Source organism: Triticum dicoccoides, chromosome 5B (assembly GCF_002162155.2).
Source record: "Triticum dicoccoides isolate Atlit2015 ecotype Zavitan chromosome 5B, WEW_v2.0, whole genome shotgun sequence".
NCBI classification, from domain to species: domain Eukaryota; kingdom Viridiplantae; phylum Streptophyta; class Magnoliopsida; order Poales; family Poaceae; genus Triticum; species Triticum dicoccoides.
This window is the reverse complement of record NC_041389.1, coordinates 450,823,561-450,844,029: the sequence shown is the minus strand read 5'-3', so window position 1 is coordinate 450,844,029 and position 20,469 is coordinate 450,823,561. Positions and strand designations below refer to the sequence as shown.

At 44.3% G+C, this 20,469-nt stretch overlaps 1 protein-coding gene across 1 annotated transcript; it reads right to left on the bottom strand.

Moving 5' to 3' along the window:
• On the bottom strand, positions 1 to 4,040 carry LOC119310507 (F-box protein CPR1-like). Its single transcript, XM_037586240.1, has 6 exons — positions 3,871 to 4,040; positions 1,956 to 3,286; positions 1,742 to 1,864; positions 1,340 to 1,432; positions 1,186 to 1,245; positions 1 to 394 (listed from the first exon to the last, which is right to left on the bottom strand). Exons 2-6 carry the CDS (start codon positions 3,258 to 3,260, stop codon positions 317 to 319), a joined length of 1,659 nt encoding a protein of 552 aa, XP_037442137.1. The 5' UTR covers positions 3,261 to 3,286; positions 3,871 to 4,040; the 3' UTR covers positions 1 to 316.
• Between the last annotated feature and the right edge of the window lie 16,429 nt (positions 4,041 to 20,469).

The following is a 20,469-nucleotide window of genomic DNA, read 5'->3' as shown; positions in this document are numbered from 1 at the left end:
TGACACTTAATCCCAAGTATTTAAAACATTGCAAATTACTACATCATTATTCCTGTTTAAGGCAAACCCATCGTTCCTGTTGGATCTCTCGGCCAAGCGGCAATTTGCGCTCAACATTTATAGAAACTAGAAACCTGAAAGTGCAATGTAATGACAACAAGCAACTGACGGAGCGAGAGGCTAAATCGGACTACGAACAACGGCTGCGCACATCCAATCGAAGGGGACAAGAGCCTCCTTGGCAGAGGTTACACAATCTCCCAGGATGAAATAGAGACAATATAACAAGAAGTGCTCCAGATAGCTAAGTGCAATTTTAAATGTTGTCTTCTTCCTTCTTCTCGTCAAGATGGGCAATGGAAGAAGAAGAAGAAGCGCCAGCAGCTGATTTACCCTGCCAAAAGTGAATATGGATCAGGATATCAAATACAAGAATGTGTTCGCTACTTCATCCCATGTGCTAACACGAAACATTTAGAATTCCAATAAAAGAAGAGACATACTATCGTATATCCTCATAGTTCTTCTCTAACAGTAAACAAGGGGCACATTGTTGCTAAATTTCAGGATGAGAAGTTCAAAACCAGAACAATACAGATGAAAGTGAAATTTTGTAACGGACGGTCTCAATGATCTTCTTGGCTACTCACTCCATGCTTATGATGATCCATTATAGTTACTGATGCACAATCGGAAAAAAAAATCCAATGCTTAGTTAGCACGACTATGCTCATTGCTCATCATGTACAAAGTACTCCAGCAAACATGAAACTGGAAATGCATGTATTTAAACCGTAGTGAATAAATTAATTTCCATACGATGTAAAATATGTGAACCGCTAGATTAAGTGCACGGTGAGTTGAATAAGTAGAGAACTTCAATTAAACAAAGTTGCACAGCTGTCAAAAAGTAAAACATACAAGCAGTTGTATAAGATTACGTTTGGTGTGGGAAATAGTCATAGTTTAGTGGGCAAGACATTCATTTATTTCTTTAGAGAACATGCAAGTCATTCGTTTATATGAATAGAGAACCCAGTTAAGCTGCTTATTTCTGAAAATAAGTTAATTGGCTTCATTATTATGGCAAATGGGACAAGTAGCCAAAAAAGAAGCGAGTAACAAGCTGGCAGGTTGTTGCAGAAAACATGGATAATTTAAAAGTTTAAACCCGCAAAAGTTCACCTTATCCGACTTAAAACTTGCAATGATGCTCAAGATGTTATCATGTGCCTGCTTCATGACCTATAGGAAGGTCAAGTTTGTCAAATTAGACATACTTCAACAACAGTAGTAAATAATGTTTGCTAGCAAATCAACAAATGCAAGCAAACTGTACCTGAGCCCTTTCTTTCAGTTTCACTGAACGGGCCATCAACTTCTCATAGTCCTGCTTCTGCTCCACCCAATTAAGCCTCCGGGGGGACTTTGGCTATTGGAAAGTTGCAAAACACTTGTTAACGCACTAGTTACAACACACTTAAAATAGTTTCATGGCGTTGGTTGTAATGTATGTCCGGTGGTTGTTAGTTGTGGTCTTGTCTTCAGTGGTCAGTTGTTTGGCCTAGTCTTAGGCCTTGTAACTATATTTTTTCTGTCAAGGCATCAAGATGCAAGCTTTGCGTTTTCTCAAGGAAAAAAAAATCTTGTTACGCCTTTGCCGTCAGATAATTATGGATCTTTTTAATTAAAATGTGAAAAGTGTGGTACCCTCGATTCTACCATTTCTGTAGAGAATCACCTGACTTGGATTATCCGGCATGTCCTGCAACACCTGATTGAGTTCTGCGCGTAGACGTTCTGCTACATCATGTGGCTTATCCTGCAAAGACTGATACATTTTACCCATTTTTTCTGCATTTCCCTACAAAGTGGCAAGTTAGAGGTTTGTAAAAAATTCCAAAATAAGGAACATTCATCAAGGTTGAAGGCTAATAACAGTTTGGCCAACGTACAAATAAGGCATGCTCGTGTTTGTGGACACGGCACCGTATATCCTCTGCCTCACGACGCTTATCCTCCCATGCCTTCCACTTCTTCAATTCCCAGCCTACTTGCTGTTTCGGTCTGCGCACAATGCCAGCCTTTTTATATACATCTAAAGATACAAGTGATTTCACAACGATGTAGGATTGCATGTTGTACATCCAACGGGGTTTGGAATCAAACAGCTTCAGCTTCTTGCTCAAATCAATCTCGAAGTTTTCACTAAACAACTCATATGAACAAACGCTGTTGTAAAGTTGCGTCATGATCCTATCCCTGTGAACAGAATGTGGACCTGGAATGTAATTCGGTGGGTTCTTAATATTGTACTTCTTGCTCCACCTTTGTTGCTCTACCGTGTTCTCAAGTGTCCAGATCTGCAGCTCACCAAGAAGAGCTCTGGGATCATAACGACTTGGTTGAGCAGTTACTATGCATATTTTCCCATGCATTTCTCTGATCCAGAACTTACGAGGACCATAACGATCCTCATCTTCACGCTCTGCCGGCAGTTGTATCGTCGCAAAACTTTCTTCCCTGAGATCAAAGGAAATAACTGCATGCTGCCAGCTAACTAGCATGTCTTCAGTTAACCAATACATTCTGCCATCAACATTGACAACTCCAGAGTTTCTCACACTGATCAAGCTAAGAGGTTCTGGAGTGCGGATATCTTTCCATTTCTCATCACCAAGCGTGTAAACTTGAATGATGTTGAACCTGTCTTTATTATGGGGGCGACCATCAACGCGGTCACCAAGGAAGTGTGTGATCTTGTATTCTTTTGTCACTGGATGAAACCCAAAGCTGTAGAAACAGTAGTGATCACCTTTCATATTCTTGGAAGGTTTCTCAAGATGTAGATATTCACCAGTTGCAAGGTTAGCTATCTTGATCGTTGATGTCTTTGTGTATGACCCAAGAAGGCCATTGCATGAACCAAAAAGGAAATCATCAGGACCAATCACTGGCACCGCATATGTCGACGGTGACCAGGCTTCATCAATTAGGATAGCATCACTTGGGTAGAGCTCGCCGGAAACCAAACCTTGCGGGAAGAACAGAAGAGCATAACTGGGTGCAAGCCGGAGGTGTGATGCGGCAAACTGTGGATCCCGGATGAAGTTCTGCCACTGCTTGCAGACGCCGCGGCACGTCAACAAAGTGCTCACTGGAAGCCTAAAAAATATCCGCTCAATGAGGTCTCCTGGGAGGCGGTTTATGATGCATTCCTCATTTATTTGCTTCTTTGCTTCAGGCTCTTCAGTAACCATAGTGGCAGCTGAACAACCAAACCGCTCTGCAAACACACATTCCAATTAACGATGCAGTCCCGCAAACAGAAAAATGATACAGGGCATACTGCTTGGAGTTTGACTTCAAAAATTACTAGACAGAAAACGGTCACTGAAACTATTTTGCCGGCAAAGAAAGAAGATGAGACATATCCACGTTTGTATCGCTTCCAAATATCTATTTACCAGCCAATGCGCCATCTAAAAAAGAAGGTACTGACGGCATCTAAAAACTTCTGCTCTGTTGCAGCGTCCAAAATTTTGACTAGAAAAAAAATCCGCTTCTTCCGTCTCCACGCTGAAACAATGTTATCAATTACCAAAAGCGTAATCTTGCGGTCGAAAGAGAAAAGAAAAATACTCTAATGTTATCGTCATCTCTCATGTACCCGAACTGCAGAGTACTGTCAAATCCAAGGAACAATCATGCGCCCTCCCTCCGGCGCTTCAATCCCTCAACTCAGGGCAAGCAGCCAGAAACCCTAGCCGCCGCTGCAGTTACAGATGGAAGGGGCGCGGACGAGAGGGGCGTCGGAGGAGGAAACAGCCCGCAAGCAAAAGAGGAGACCGAGGGGAGTGGAGGACTCACAATCACGGGCGCGATCAGGATCAGGCGGCCGCCGCCATGGGAGGAGGAGGGCTCTCCGCTTGACGCGGTGGAAGATTTCCCGCAGGCCCCAAGAGCTGGTGACGAAATGATTTCCTGCTGCTCTTTCCCCCTCCCTCCTCGGCTGCCGTTAGCGGCTTCCGTGATTTCGCCGGGCAGGAAGGAACAGAACAGAACAGAAGGGATATATGTATGCTTTTTTTTAGGGTAGAGTAGTGTGTATTAGCATGTGGGGCCCAGGTTCGGCCCAGTTAGCGGGACATATTATTTTTTTTGCGTGCAACAAATTTAGAAATTCGATCAAACTTTAAAAAACGTGAAAAATGTTTGAAATTTCAAATGATGATTTTTTTAAATATACATTGAACATTTTGTGATATACGCCGAACAATTTTTAAGTACACAGTGAACACTTTGTAACATATGCTAAACAAATATTTAAATACGCATTGAACATATTTTGTGATATACGCTGAACAATATTTAAATAAACATTAACATTTCTAAATATATGTTGAATGACTTTGAAATACACAATGAACATTTTTTAAAATAAGTTGAGCACTTTCTTAATGTAGGGTGAACATTTTCTTAAATATACGATGAACATTTTTATATATAACATGCAATGAACTGTGTATAATACACTGAAAAAGAGGGGCGTCGGAGGAGGAAACGTCCCGCAAGCTAAAGAGGAGAGCGAGGGGACTAGAGGATTCACAATCACGAGCGTGGTCGGGATCAGGTGAGCTCCGCAGTCGCCGCCATGGGAGGAGGACTCTCCGCTTGACACGGTGGATGATTTCTCGCAGACCCCAGGTGGTGCTGAAACGATTTCCTGCACTCTCCCCCCTCGTCGCTGGTGGTGGTGGTGGACGTCTGTCACTCATCTGCATCTCGTTTTGGCATGGAGAAGCACGGGCACCGGCGGCGTCCGGGCTGCCCACAACCCGTTGAACGGAATGATACAACAAGACTAGGTATGTTCTTCTTGCTCCTATCCGATCAACTTTGCATATCCCATGTTCAATGTTTACATAGACCATTAGTTCATCGATCTCATCACATCCCAATCCAAGCAAGGATAAGAAGAAGGCAAAGACGACAAAGGCAAGAGGTCCAACATTCTCAACTTTTGAGGTGAAAGTGCTAGTTATCGACTAGAGGGAGGGTGAATAGGCGATTTTTGTGAAAGTCTTCAAAACACGGGGTCTTTGAAGACAAACAGTAGCAATGAACCTATTGATATGCAGCGAAAGGTAGACTACACTAGGCAAGCCATAGTCAAGTAAGCAATGAAGTGAAAGCACGAAGACTATCAGCAGCTAGGTAGTAAGGATCAGGATGGAAGATAGTATGAAGCCAAACAACAACAGTGTTCACACAGTGAAGACAATCAGATCATGCAGGGAGAGGCAATGACTTCACAAAGGCAAACTATAAGTAATGAGAGGTAATGGATAGAACCAGTTGCTTGGAGAGGACAAGGATTTGTTGGACCAGTTCCAGTTGTTGTGACAACTGTACATTTGGTTAGGGAGGCTGAGATTCAACTCAGAAGACCGCGTCTTCATCTTATTCCCCTTGAGCTAAGGACACTTAGTCCTCGCCCAATCACTCTGGTAAGTCTTCAAGGTTGAAAGTGCTAGTTATCGACTAGAGGGGGGGTGAATAGGCGATTTTTATCAAAGTCTTCAAAACATGGTAGTTTCGAAGACAAAAAATATAAATGACCTAATTGATATGCAGCGGAAGATAAACTACAACAAGCAAGCCATAGTCAAGTATGCAATAGTGTTAATGTACGAAGACTAATAGCAGCTAGGTAGTAGGATCGGGATGGAAGATAGTACGAAGCCAATCAACAATAGTAGTCAAGCAATGAAGTCAATCAGATAAGACAGATAAACAATGACTTCACGAAGACAGACTCAAAGTAAAGGGGGGAAGAGATAGAACTAGTCACTTGTCGAAGACACGGGATTTGTTGGACCAGTTCCAGTTGCTGTGACAACTGTACGTCTGGTTAGGGAGGCTGAGATTCAACTCAGAAGACCGTGTCTTCACCTTATTCCCCTTGAGCTAAGGACACTTAGTCCTCGCCCAATCACTCTGGTAAGTCTTCAAGGTAGACTTCTGAACCTTCACAGACTTCGTTCACCCGGCAATCCACAATGACTCTTGGATGCTCAGAACGCGACGCCTAACCGGCTGGAGGATACACAATCCTCAAGTGTAATAAGTCTTCACGTCACACAGACAGAAAGACTTCAGTGATGCCTAACACTCTTTGGCTCTGGGTGTTTGGGCTTTGTCCTCGCAAGGATTTCTCTCTCAAAGGCTTCGAGGTGGGTTGCTCTCAAAACGACAAAAGCCGTAAACTAACTCTGAGCAGCCACCAATTTATGGTGTAGGGGGTGGGCTATTTATAGCCACAAGGCAACCCGACCTGATATGTCCGAAATGACCCTGGGTCACTAAGGAACTGACACATGTTCCAACGGTCAGATTTCAAACACACATGGCAGCTTTACTTGGGCTACAAGCAAAGCTGACTCATCCAGCTCTGGATAAGATTTGCTCTCATTGTCTTCGCTCGAAGACATAGGATTTAGGTTGAGCATCACTTCAGTCACTCTGACTTAGTTCACTTGGACACCACTTAACAGTGCGGTGGTTCCTATGACTTAACAAAGAAGAAAAGGAAATAATGAAACGACTCAGTCTTCGCGCTCCATAGTCTTCACTCAATGTCTTCTCATGTCATAGACTTCAGTGTGAATATCTTCACACACCACCATTGTCTTCAATGTCTTCATACATTTTTAGGGGTCATCTCTGGTAGGTAAACCGAATCAATGAGGGACACTACCTGCGTTATCCTGCAATTCTCACAAACGCATTAGTTCCTCAACCAACTTTGTCGTCAATACTCCAAAACCAACTAGGGGTGGCACTAGATGCACTTACAATCTCCCCCTTTTTGGTGATTGATGACAAACTGTTTGAAGTTTTCAACGGGAAAGAAGTATGTGAAATTGTAAAGGATAGCGTATTGTCTTCATAAGTGGCAAGGGCTCCCCCTGAAGATGTGCATATAAATAATTTGCTTTTGGAATGCAAATGCACATGGCAGGTTGTACTTGTGGAGATCCTCTTCAACTTATGAAGATAATTCATCATGCATGAAATGATATAGCTAAGAGAATGACATGCATAATGAAAAATGGACGTCTGCAGAATGATCTAAGTGCGGAAGTTATCATCGCATGTGGAAACGCAAATAAGTAGCAGACGACCATCAAGTTTAAGTGTTACAACTCAAAGAACGAAGTGTATCAAAAAGCAAGAGTTGTAAGCACTAGGCAAAAATATAAAGCAACCGACCTTATGAACCCGCTTGAAGACTATCAAACTCATACGCTTCTCCCCCTTTTGTCAGTAATGACCAAAAAGGTTTGAAGACATAGAGCATCTACTTGTCCTCATGAGGAGTAGTTGAAGCAGCAGGGTTGTCGTTGTCGTTTGGCGGTGCAGACGAACTTGGTGCAGTGTCGATGCGTGCAGAAGTAGGGGGCGGTGAAGTAGCATCGTCTTCATCATCGATGACATTGGCATTGACAGTTGCCGCGGAGGAAGAATAATCAGAGTCTTCAAGAGATGGGGTTCTTCGTAGGACAGCATTCCATGGAGGAGTGGAGTCAAACTTGAATCTTTCTGTGAAGCCATCGTCTTGAAGATCAACTTCAGCACTGAGTAGGGTCAAACTCTTCCATGAACGCCGACAAGTTTCGTGAGTGACAAATGCATTCTTGGTGGCAAGGTTTCGAATGCGATTTACGTCCACCAAGAGGCTTTGCATCTGACGCTTCAGCCAAAAATGATGCTTATCTTGCTTCTGATGTAGGGCCACAAGAAGTTCTCGGTCATTTAGGACCCGAGAGTGCTTCCGAGGCCTTTGAGCAATGGTACTCTCAGTAGCTTCAGTTGGTGCACGATGAGGCAGACGAGTATTCCCAGCCATCGGATAGACACGCGTGACAGCTTGGACTCCTTCCATAGGCTGAGTGAATCTTTGATGTTCAGCATTCTGAAGACAAACAGGCTTCTTGGCAGGTTCAGGGTATATGGCTTCAACTGACATATCAACCTCTGGTAGGAAGATCACATGATTGCGAGAAGATGGTTGATAGTTGACAGCAGAGTGTTGCTTGATGAGGTGCATGACCCATGGAGCATAGAATTTCAGTCCGAAGAGGTCAGATCCAGATGCAGCCAGTTGCCTGATGAAGAAATCTTGCGCATTGAAGCTGATGCCATTGAGGATGTAAAAGACCAATGTCTTCATGGCTCCTTCGAGTTTTGCAGCTGATGAATGTCCTTTGATAGGCCATAGAGTCCGCCTGATGATATGATATATGGTGCGCGGCAGATACTCAAGGTCATCAACAAAGTACTCCTTTGGATATTCAGCATCACGTGGCAAAGGCTTCATCATGCTTAACATCTGCCTCATATTGGGTTCAGGCTTATGGAAGATGCTCTCCAGTGCATTGCGGTGGTTTTGACAACCATGTTCATATAGCTCTCCGGGAGTGGATAGGCCTGTAAGCTCAATGATATCCAGAGCTTTGGCTTCATGATGAACATTTCCTGTCATCCACTCGAGAACCCAGGTCTTGATATCTCTGTTGTAGCCGCGAATGTGGAGGGTAGCATAGAATTGAAGCAATAGCTCTTCATTCCAATGTTCTTTGTCTGTGACAAAGCTGAGTAGACCAGCATCACGAAAACAATCAAGTGCTTCTTCTAAGCCCGGCAGTCCAGCAATGGCTTCAGTGTCGAGGCGCATATGAGGGAAAATGCGCCCTTGATCATACAGAACACAGGAGTAATAGCTTCGCTGCTGATGACTCCAGAACCGATCTGATGATATTCTTGGCTTCATGTAGGGGTTCTTTGAGCTGTCAAAGAATGTGTTGTGGCTCTTGAAGCCATTTGCATTGAAGGACCCGACAGATGTGGCAGTACCAGGAAACCTTGGCAGTCTTGGCTTTGGCTTCTGGACCTGAGGCCTATGCTCAATGTGATAGTCAAATTGAGGACCAGAGACAGTAGGCGGAGGGACCAGAACAGGCCATCTTACTGTGATTAGCTCGCCATGGTTGTATGCTTGCTCGATTGTATAAGGCCTTGGTGGCGGAACAGGAGCAGTGGCAGCAGCTGAGGCTTCAGGCTGCACAACAGGTGCTTCAGGAGCAGTTGCCTCATTGGTTTCAGGCACACTGTTTTGTTCAAGCTCCACATTAGCTTCAGTCATGACAACGTCATGAGCTTCACTTGCGTTGGTAGTGGCAGCTTCAGGATTTTCAACCTCCACTTGCTGAGCTGGAGGGTCAGGCACAGACACATTCACTTCATGAACAGTTTCTTCAGGAATGGGGGGAGTATGGACACGTTCTTCTTGACGTTCTTCATCGGCTGATGCAGCCGGATTGTCTTCAGCAGCTGATGCTTCAGACACGGAGACATTCACAACAGGAGTGGCTTCTGAAAACACTTGACGTGCAATAGGTTGATGGTGCACTTCTCCTTCTGGAACGCTCGGAAGAGCGACTTGAGGCCTTGGTCCTTTGCGAAGCCTTTGTAGTACAGGCGACGCCTTTGGAGATGGAGTGGGCAGGTCCTCATCCTCTTCAACTTGTACGGATGGTGTGGTTTGTTGTTGTTGGGGAGTGCTGGGGGAGTCTTGTTCTTGCGGGCGATCAGCCCATGAAGCATCCTGAGCAATTGGCGTCAGAGGACGACCAATGCTGATGATTTCGCTATTCGTACGAACAGGCGATGATACCACATTATATTCAATTTGAGGAAGAACTTCATCATCTTCAACATTGTCATCTTGACCAATGTCTTCAGCAGCGGTGTGTTCAGCTGCTGGAATCTCTTCAGCTTCAGGAGCCTCTATGGAAGCAGGCTCATGAACAGTCATGCGAAGTTCTTGGGATGCAGATGCAGGACGAACCACTAAGATGGGTTCAACAACAAGGGGCTCTGTGGGAGCAGCCCAACTCTTCTTGATCTTGCGCTTCTTCTTGGAGGGAGCAGCTTCAGAGGCTTCAGTATTCTTTCTCTTTCTAGCTTCAGCCTCGGCAGCCCTCGTCTTCTTCTGTTCTGAAGCAGTTGACGTGACTCTTGTCTTCGAGCCAGTCATGCTGCTTGGGAAGACAATGCGAGGTTCATCTGGCCTTGAAGGTGCAGATTGGACAGTCGATTTCTTCTTCTTTGCAGCCATCCTGGGGTCGATGCCAGGACGACCAAGAGCCTTGCGCTTCTCAGCCTCATTGTAGGCAAGCACACACTTGTCAGCTAGACTCTTCATACGCTCTCTGGAGCCTCGAGCTTCTTCACGCTTCTTGTGAAAGGCTTCTTTGAGCTCGTGCAGCATGATCTTGAAGTTCCTGACATCTTGCACGTTGAGCGTGGCCACATGCTTCTTGAACTGAGCCTTTTCATAGTCAATCTTGTGCTTCAGTTCGATGATGCACTGAGCAATAGCTAGCTCAAAAGCAATGGTGCCATTGAAGGCGATGCTGAGGCCAATTGGAAGTTGCAGATCATCGAAGCTGAGGTTTGGTGTGTCAAACCATTCATCAATGAAGTTATGAATGATTGCCACGTCAAAGAGAGGCAAGTTGTTGAAGATCTCTGCTTCTTCCTTGCTGTTGATCAGTTGCTCAAGAGCATCATCTGCAAGATCGTCATCGCTGGATAGATCAATGGGCTCTTCACGCAGAATAGCAGCAGGAGTCAAAGCCTGATCAGTACTCTTGACGATTTTCTTTTTCTTCTCCGTCTTCTTAGAGATACGGGAAAGATCTTCAGACTGCACACTGGCTTCAGGAGGTGCAGTGGCCAGTGGCTTCACACGAGAAGCTTTTGGAGGTGCAGCTGATGATGAAGCCTTAATCTTCTTTGGCTTCTGCGGCCTTGGAGGAGGAGCTGGGGCTTCATCAGAATCAGCATCATTGTCAGAATTATCCACTTTGGCACCTTGTACCAAGATGTAGGAGATGAGGCCTTCAAGGTTTGCAAAGGGGCCAATTTTATTTTCTTCAGCTTCACGTGTGCCATCATCACGGGGAGCAGAGGGACCAGGTTTGAAGTCTAATCCCCATGACTTCTTGTTTTCCTTTGCTGAAGCCTTAGCATACTGAAAATTGCGCTTGAAGAGATTGTCGTCACGACACCAGAGCAATGATGATGGGTCGGCTTCTTCAGGCTGTGGTCCATGGATCATGCAAGGATAGAATTCTTGCGCAATGGCTTCAGCTTTGTTCTTGGGGGGAAGGCCTCGATAGAGAATATCACCCCAAGGGCTCTTGATAGCATTTTTCTCCGCGTACTCCTGGGTCACGAACTTGTACTTGAACCACTGTTTAGCCCAATAGCGTCGAATCCATTGGATTCGAGTCTTACGCTGATTGTAATCCTCTTCAGGATCTGTTTTGTAGATTTTAGCAAGATCATCAGGCAGATCCTTTGAAGTTCCCCCACGACACTGTCTGCCACCCTTCCTTACTGATTTCTCTGCAGCCATGAACTTCAAACGAAATGGCTTCAATATATTCAAAGGCTTCAAAGGCTTTCGCTTGCTGGTCAGACAGGAACTAGCTTCAGGAGAATCAATGTGTTGCTGTAAGAATTCTGCAAACGAATGCAGACTATGAGAACCTAGGGATTCTCCCACGGACATGTACCTGTGACAGCATTAGAGATGCGAGGGAAGGGGAAGAGGTCATATGCATTCTTAGAAGATTTTGAAGATAAATCAGTTTGAAGACATTGACCTCATGTTCCAAAGACATTCACTTATATGTTGAGAGTCGGTTCCAGATTTGTACGAATCCGTGAATAAGTACAAGTGAGGAATCTAACTAGATGTGAAGCTTAAGTGAATATACTAGGTAGTATGAGATGCAGACAGAGTAGATCTAACTTTGTATAGACAAAAACCAATTTTGATAAATTGGATGAATCATTGAGGATCAAAAAGCTGGTAAAAATAGAGTTATATTTACCACACGAAGAACTGCTAGATGGGAAGAATTTGGAGACTGAGCAGTTCAGGCCATCGTGCCCTAACTTGGCGACGGAGGACACCTACGACAGCGGCGGAGAGGACGATGCCCGCGGCCGGCGTGAGGACGGCGTCGGAGAAGTCGCGGCAGCTAAGCGCTTCGTCGCCGGCGTCATCGAGAGCTAGTGGTGGCGCTAGGGTTTTGACGAGGTGGAGAGGTGGAAGAAGGTTTTCTTGACCACAGGGGACACGTATTTATAAGTAGGTGTGCAGCATAGCGCAATTACGCAGGTGCCCCTGTCTGTTCACATCCGTGGGACACGTGGCATACATGCAACATATTTAGAGTTGTCCCACGTTCCCACGCCCGCCAAGTTTGTCGGATGGTTGTTCCGGCTTCTCCGGATATCGACAATAAAGATGAATCATTTAAATAGGACTTGATGTTTTTCTCAGTGTCTTCTGCTGACAAGGATGCAGAGAAGACATTCGATAGTTTCAATAGAATGCATATGATTTGGACAGATAGAGTTTGAGATAGTAAGCATAGAGAGATTAGGGTCCGATCACATTCACTTAGTTCAAAAGATTCAACAGTGAAGACATAGCTATAAGTGAATGCTGTAGAGGACTAAATACTAGTATATATATATATGAGAAGGCAATCAGCTCAACATAGTGAAGTAAATCATGAAGATAAGTTGAAAGTTGAAGACAAATCAATATGCAAAGATATTCAACAATAACGCCATGAGTGAAACACTTCAAACCAAGAAATTTTGGTGGTGGCGTTTCCCACCGTATAGGAAGTATTAGACCCAGACACGGCGCACAATTATCGTGGCGCTCCGAAGTCAAATTCCATGTTAATGTATTCACACTCAGAATGTAAGTCTTCATTGATTGAAGATATACTTTACTTCGTGTGTTGCACATCTAAATCATCAACATGCATAAGTGTTAGGATGTGTGCCTGATCACAGGACATTTGAGGATTCCAAGATATTTAGCTCACACCGTAACTTGCAAAACCTTTTCTCATCCAAGGGCTTTGTGAAGATATCTGCCAGTTGCTCTTCAGTGTTGACGTGAATGATGTCAATATCCTTCTTCATGACATGATCTCTGAGAAAATGATGACGAATTTCAATGTGCTTTGTCTTCGAGTGCTGAACTGGATTGTTGGCAATCTTGATGGCGCTTTCGTTGTCGCAGAAGAGAGGGACTTGCTTCAGATCGATGCCATAGTCCTTGAGAGTTTGCTTCATCCACAGAAGCTGAGCACAACAAGATCCAGCAGCAATGTATTCAGATTCAGCAATTGAGAGTGATACACAGTTCTGCTTCTTTGAAGACCAACAGACAAGTGATCGTCCCAGAAAGTGACATGTTCCTGATGTTGACTTGCGATCCACCTTGTCACCAGCGTAATCAGCATCCGAGAATCCAACCAGATCAAACCTTGAGCCCTTTGGATACCATAATCCGAGTGTTGGGGTGTAAGCCAAATATCTAAGAATTCGTTTCACAGCTAAGTGATGCGATTGCTTTGGTGCCGCTTGGATTCGAGCACACATGCAAACACTAAGCATAATATCTGGCCTAGATGCACATAGGTAAAGTAAAGAACCAATCATGGAGCGGTATAACTTTTGATTGAACTCTTTACCATTGTCGTCGGGACCAAGATGATGTTTGGCTGGCATTGGCGTCGTGTAACCTTTGCAATCTTGCATTCAGAACTTCTTCAGGCAGTCTTTGAGATATTTTTCTTGAGAGATGAAGATGCCATTTCTTTGCTGACGAATTTGAAGACCAAGGAAGAACTTCAGTTCACCCATCATGGACATCTGATATTGCTCTTGCATCATGTATCCAAACTCATCACTGTACTTCTGGTTGGTGCAGCCGAAGATTATGTCATCCACATATATTTGGCACACAAACAGTTCACCATCATATGTCTTCGTGAAGAGTGTGGGATCTAGGGATCCTGGTTTGAAGCCTTTGCTCTTCAGGAAGTCTTTGATTGTATCATACCAAGCGCGAGGAGCTTGTTTGAGGCCATACAGTGCTTTGTTGAGTTTGTACACCATATCAGGATGTTTTGGATCTTCAAAGCCAGGTGGTTGAGCAACATATACTTCTTCTTCAATCTTGCCATTGAGGAAAGCACTTTTCACATCCATTTGATATAGCAGGATGTTGTGGTGATTCGCATAGGCTAGCAGTATGCGGATAGCTTCAAGCCTAGCCACATGAGCAAATGTTTCATCGAAGTCAATTCCTTCAACTTGAGTATATCCTTGTGCCACAAGACGTGCTTTGTTTCTGATGACTTGACCATGCTCATCTTGTTTGTTCTGATATATCCATTTAGTGCCAATAATGTTATGCTTGCGAGGGTCAGGGCGCTTGACAAGTTCCCAAACATTATTCAGCTTGAACTGTTGAAGTTCTTCTTGCATGGCTTGAATCCATTCAGGTTCCATAAAGGCTTCAACAACTTTCTTGGGTTCAGATATTGATACAAATGGAAAATGCCCACAGAAATTTGCTAACTGTGTTGCTCTTGAGTGAGTAAGCGGACCAGGTGCGTTGATGCTATCAATTATCTTTTCAATTTGTACTTCATTTGCAACACGTGGATGAACTGGACGAAGACCTTGCTCATGCTGATCATTGTCATCATTGGGAGGATTGTCTTCGGTCTGAGCATTGTCTTCAGGTTGGTTTGGTGCAGAAATGATAAGTTCCTCTTCGGACTGTGCTTCAGAGGGCATGATTTCACCAGTTCCCATCAGCTTGATAGATTCACTGGAAGGAGCTTCATCTAGTGTGCTTGGCAGGAGCTCTCGTTGTGAACCATAAGTTTCATCAAATCGCACATCCACTGTTTCAATGATTTTGTAGTGGAAGAGGTTGAAGACTCTGTAAGAGTGTGAATCCTTTCCATAGCCAAGCATGAAGCCTTCGTGAGCTTTGGGTTCAAATTTTGACTTGTGATGGGGATCCTTGATCCAGCACCTAGCACCAAAGACTCTGAAGTAGCTGACATTTGGCTTCTTGCCACTAAGGAGCTCATAGGATGTTTTGCCCAGAAGCTTGTGGATGTAAACACGGTTGATGATGTGACATGCAGTATCAATAGCTTCAGGCCAGAACTTTCTTGGTGTCTTGTACTCGTCGAGCATTGTTCGAGCCATCTCAATGAGGGTTCTGTTCTTGCGCTCAACAATGCCATTTTGCTGAGGTGTGTACGGAGCAGAAAATTCATGAGTGATTCCCATTGTATCCAGATAAAGATCAAGGCCGGTGTTCTTGAATTCAGTGCCGTTATCACTTCTAATATGCTTGATCTTGACGCCATAATTATTCATTGCTCGATTGGCGAATCGTCTGAAGACATCTTGTACTTCAGTCTTGTAGAGAATTATGTGCACCCATGTATATCTTGAGTAGTCATCAACAATGACGAAGTCATAGAGACACACCGTTGTTGTGAGGGTGGAGTAGTGAGTGGGACCAAATAAGTCCATGTGCAACAGCTCGAAGGGTTGAGATGTTGTCATGATAGTCTTCGAGGGGTGCTTGGCCCTCGTCATCTTTCCAGCTTCGCAGGCACCACACAAATGATCTTTCTTGAACTTGACACCTTCGATGCCTATGACATGCTTCTTCTTGACGAGAGTGTGTAAGTTCCTCATGCCGGCATGCCCCAGCCTTCGATGCCAGAGCCAGCATTCTGAAGCTTTTGCAAGAAGATATACGGCAAGCTGTGGACCTGCTGAGAAATCTACCATGTATAGATCACCTTTCCTATACCCTTCAAAGACTAGAGACTTGTCAGATTCCATTAGTACAAGGCAACGATATTTTCCAAATATCACAATCATGTTTAAGTCACAAAGCATTGAGACAGACATTAAGTTGAATCCAAGGGATTCAACAAGCATCACTTTATCCATGTGTTGATCCTTTGAGATTGCAACTCTACCTAGACCCAATACCTTGCCTTTACCAGTGTCAGCAAATGTGATTTGACTCTTGTCGGATGGACGTAAGATTGAGTCCATGAGAAGACTTCGATCACCAGTCATGTGATTAGTGCATCCGTTGTCCATAATCCATTCTGAAGCACGAGGTGTCATACCCTACAGTGCAGTTAGGAGGATAGGCTTCACAAGGTATGTTGTGAAGCATAAGTAGTCGATGCACACTTGGATTATCACAGCATAGATGAAAGTTAGCACACAGTATGACAGGTAAGCGATTCATATGTGGAATACATAGTAAGTCATTTTATCATGCGTCCCTTTGTGTTTTAGGTCCCCAGCAATTATATCGTACGCCTTTGATTGCTGGCTGGAGACCATGTTCTGCAAAAGAGAGTTAGTTCTTCTTCACCACCCACATCTTTAGGGGTGGCTTAGAAGCAATGAGTCTAAGTGCAGCATCTGATTTCGGATTTGGAGCCCTAGCAAATAGCCTTGCAGGAGATGAATGATACTCATATGAATAAGCAGAAAAGTTCTTAGTACTATGAACATAGAGGTTTGAAGACACGCGCTCATAGTCATAAACTTGAGTACGATTTCCCTGCAAAACATTGGTGTTAGGGTGACTCAGGTGAGTCCTGTTTCCGTATGAAGCCATTGGACCATGTGACGCCTTTGGTCTGGGGTTTGTCTTCTTCCTTGGTGGTGTCATGACAACATTCACAGGAAGATTTTCAAGACAGCTTTTGGGAACCCAGGTCTTCTTCATTGGCGGTCCATTCCTGCAGTTAGTACCAATATACCTGGCAAACACTTCACCATTCTGATTTTTGAATAGTTTATAGTTTGCATCAAAGGATTCATCAATGATAATAGGATTAGCACATGTAAAGCCAGATAAAGTGGATGGATCCACTGAAGGTTCCTTTGCAGCAACCCATGTGGTTTTGGGATACTGCTCAGGCTTCCAGTAGGAACCATCGGCATTCATTTTCCTCTCGAACCCAACACCCTCTTTCCTAGGGGTTCGGTTCAGAATCTGCTTTTTGAGGACATCGCAAAGTGTCTGATGCCCTTTCAGACTTTTGTACATCCCTGTTTCAAGCAATGTCTTCAACCTAGCATTTTCATCAACAATAGCAGTGATATCCTCAGAAGAGGGGTTAGTTACCACATTAGTAGTTGAAGACAGAGCAACAGTAGCAGCAGTGGAACATTCAGCAACAGAGGCAGCGTTATCACGCTCAATGCATTTTAAGCATGGTGGTTCAAATCCATCCTGAGTGGGACTGATCTGTTGAGCACGAAATGACTCATTCTCTTTTTGAAGATCTTCATGAGTCGCTTTCAATTTCTCAAGCTCTTGCTTCCTTTGAAGATAATCATAGGAGAGCTTTTCATAAGTGGTTGAGAGCGTCTCATGAAGACTTTCAAGTTCTTGATACTTAGCATGAAGATTTTTTATGTCTTCAACTAAGGATTGTGAACGTGTCATTTCCGCGTCCAACAGGTCATCACTTTTGTCTAACATTTTTTGAGTATGTTCCATAGCCCTTTGTTGTTCAGTAGCAATTTTAGCAAGTGTTTTGTAGCTGGGTTTAGATTCACAATCAGAGTCATCTTCACTTGATGTTTGAAAGTAAGCATCGCGGGATTTTACCTTGGCACCGCGTGCCATGAAGCAGTAGGTGGGAGCAGGATCGTCCTTGTCATCATCAGCGTTGGTGTGGGAGTCATTGTCTTCAGTGTTGAAGATGGACTTGGCAACGTAGGCTGTGGCTAGAGCCAGACTTGCAACGCCAGAGTCGGACTCAGCTTCAGATTCCACCTCTGCCTCCTCAGAAGCAGACTCCTCCTCTGAATCCATTTCCTTGCCAACAAAAGCACGAGCCTTGCCAGATGAGCTCTTCTTATGAGATGAAGACTTTGATGTGGACTTGGAAGAAGACTTTGATGATTTCTTCTTCTTCTTGTCATCAGAGTCATATTCCTTGCTCTTCTTCTTCTTCTTCTCGTTGTCCCACTAAGGACACTCAGAGATGTAGTGCCCAGGCTTCTTACACTTGTGACATGTTCTCTTCTTGTTGTCTTGAGTGGGAGCTTCATCACTTCTTGAACTGGATCGTGAAGACTTTCTGAAGCCCTTCTTCTTGGTGAATTTTTGGAACTTCTTCACAAGCATAGCAAGCTCCCTTCCAATGTCTTCAGGATCATCAGAACCGCAGTCAGATTCTTCTTATTCAGATGAGGAAACAGCTTTTGCCTTCAAAGCACGAGTTCGGCCATAGTTGGGGCCATAGATATCTCTTTTCTCAGAAAGCTGGAACTCATGTGTGTTGAGCCTCTCAAGTATATCAGACGGATCAAGAGTCTTGAAGTCAGGACGTTCTTGTATCATGAGGGCAAGGGTGTCAAAGGAGCTGTCAAGAGATCTCAGCAGCGTCTTGACGATTTCATGCTTGGTGATCTCAGTGGCGCCGAGAGCCTGAAGCTCATTTATGATGTCGGTGAGGCGATCAAACATGAGCTGGACATTTTCATTGTCGTTTCTCTTGAAGCGGTTGAAGAGATTGCGAAGAACACTGATCCTCTGGTCTCTCTGTGTAGAGACGCCTTCATTGACCTTGGATAGCCAGTCCCAGACTAGCTTTGAGGTTTCCAGAGCACTCACACAGCCATACTGTCCTTTGGTCAGATGACCACAGATGATGTTCTTTGCAGTCAAGTCTAGTTGAATGAACTTCTTGACATCAGTAGGGGTGACACCTTCACCAGTTTTGGGAACGCCATTCTTGACGACATACCAGAGGTCGACATAAATGGCTTCAAGATGCATATGCATCTTATTCTTCCAATAGGGATATTCAGTTCCATCGTACACGGGGCAGGCAGCGGAGACTTTGATTATCCCTGCAGTCAACATAGCTAAACTCCAGGTGGTTAAACCAAATCACACAGAACAAGGGAGTACCTTGCTCTGATACCAATTGAAAGTGCTAGTTATCGACTAGGGGGGGGGGTGAATAGGCGATTTTTATCAAAGTCTTCAAAACATGGTAGTTTCGAAGACAAACAATAGAAATGACCTAATTGATATGCAGCGGAAGATAAACTACAACAAGCAAGCCATAGTCAAGTATGCAATAGTGTTAACGTATGAAGACTAATAGCAGCTAGGTAGTAGGATCAGGATGGAAGATAGTACGAAACCAATCAAAAATAGTAGTCAAGCAATGAAGTCAATCAGATAAGACAGATAAGCAATGACTTCACAAAGATAGACTCAAAGTAAAGGGGGGAAGAGATAGAACCAGTCACTTGTCGAAGACACAGGATTTGTTGGACCAGTTCTAGTTGCTGTGACAACTGTACGTCTAATTAGGGAGGCTGAGATTCAACTCAGAAGACCGTGTCTTCACCTTATTCCCCTTGAGCTAAGGACACTTAGTCCTTGCCCAATCACTCTGGTAAGTCTTCAAGGTAGACTTCCGAACCTTCACAGACTTCATTCACCCGGCAATCCACAATGACTCTTGGATGCTCAGAACGCGACGCCTAACCGGCTGGAGGATACACAGTCCTCAAGTGTAATAAGTCTTCAGGTCACACAGACAGAAAGAATTCAGTGATGCCTAACACTCTTTGGCTCTGGGTGTTTGGGCTTTGTCCTCGCAAGGATTTCTCTCTCAAAGGCTTCGAGGTGGGTTGCTCTCAAAACGACAAAAGCCGTAAACTAACTCTGAGCAGCCACCAATTTATGGTGTAGGGGGTGGGCTATTTATAGCCACAAGGCAACCCGACCTGATATGTCCGAAATGACCCTGGGTCACTAAGGAACTGACACGTGTTCCAACGGTCAAATTTCAAACACACACGACAGCTTTACTTGGGCTACAAGCAAAGCTGACTTATCCAGCTCTGGATAAGATTTGCTCTCATTGTCTTCGCTCGAAGATATAGGATTTAGGTTGAGCATCACTTCAGTCACTCTGACTTAGTTCACTTGGACACCACTTAACAGTGCGGTGGTTCCTATGACTCAACAAAGAAGAAAAGGAAACAACGAAACGACTCAGTCTTCGCGCTCCATAGTCTTCACTCAATGTCTTCTCATGTCATAGACTTCAGTGTGAATATCTTCACACACCACCATTGTCTTCAATGTCTTCATACATTTTTAGGGGTCATCTTGGGTAGGTAAACCGAATCAATGAGGGACACTACCTGCGTTATCCTGCAATTCTCACAAACGCATTAGTCCCTCAACCAACTTTGTCGTCAATACTCCAAAACCAACTAGGGGTGGCACTAGATGCACTTACAAAGGTAGACTTCCAAACCTTCACAGACTTCGTTCAACGACAATCCACAATGACTCTTGGGTGCTCAGAACGCGACGCCTAACCGGCTGGGGGATTCACAGTCCTCAAGTGTAACAAGTCTTCAGATCACGCGGACAGAAAGACTCCAGTGATGCCTAACACTCTTTTTGGCTCTGGGTGT

Excerpts from the sequence above, each read along its gene's own strand:
- LOC119310507 (XM_037586240.1), bottom strand. The coding sequence starts at position 3,260 with ATGGTTACTGAAGAGCCTGAAGCAAAGAAGCAAATAAATGAGGAATGC. Across the intron at positions 1,246-1,339 it reads AACTGAAAGAAAGGGCTCAG|GTCATGAAGCAGGCACATGA; the intron begins GTACAGTTTGCT and ends ACCTTCCTATAG. Across the intron at positions 395-1,185 it reads CAAGTTTTAAGTCGGATAAG|GGTAAATCAGCTGCTGGCGC; the intron begins GTGAACTTTTGC and ends CACTTTTGGCAG.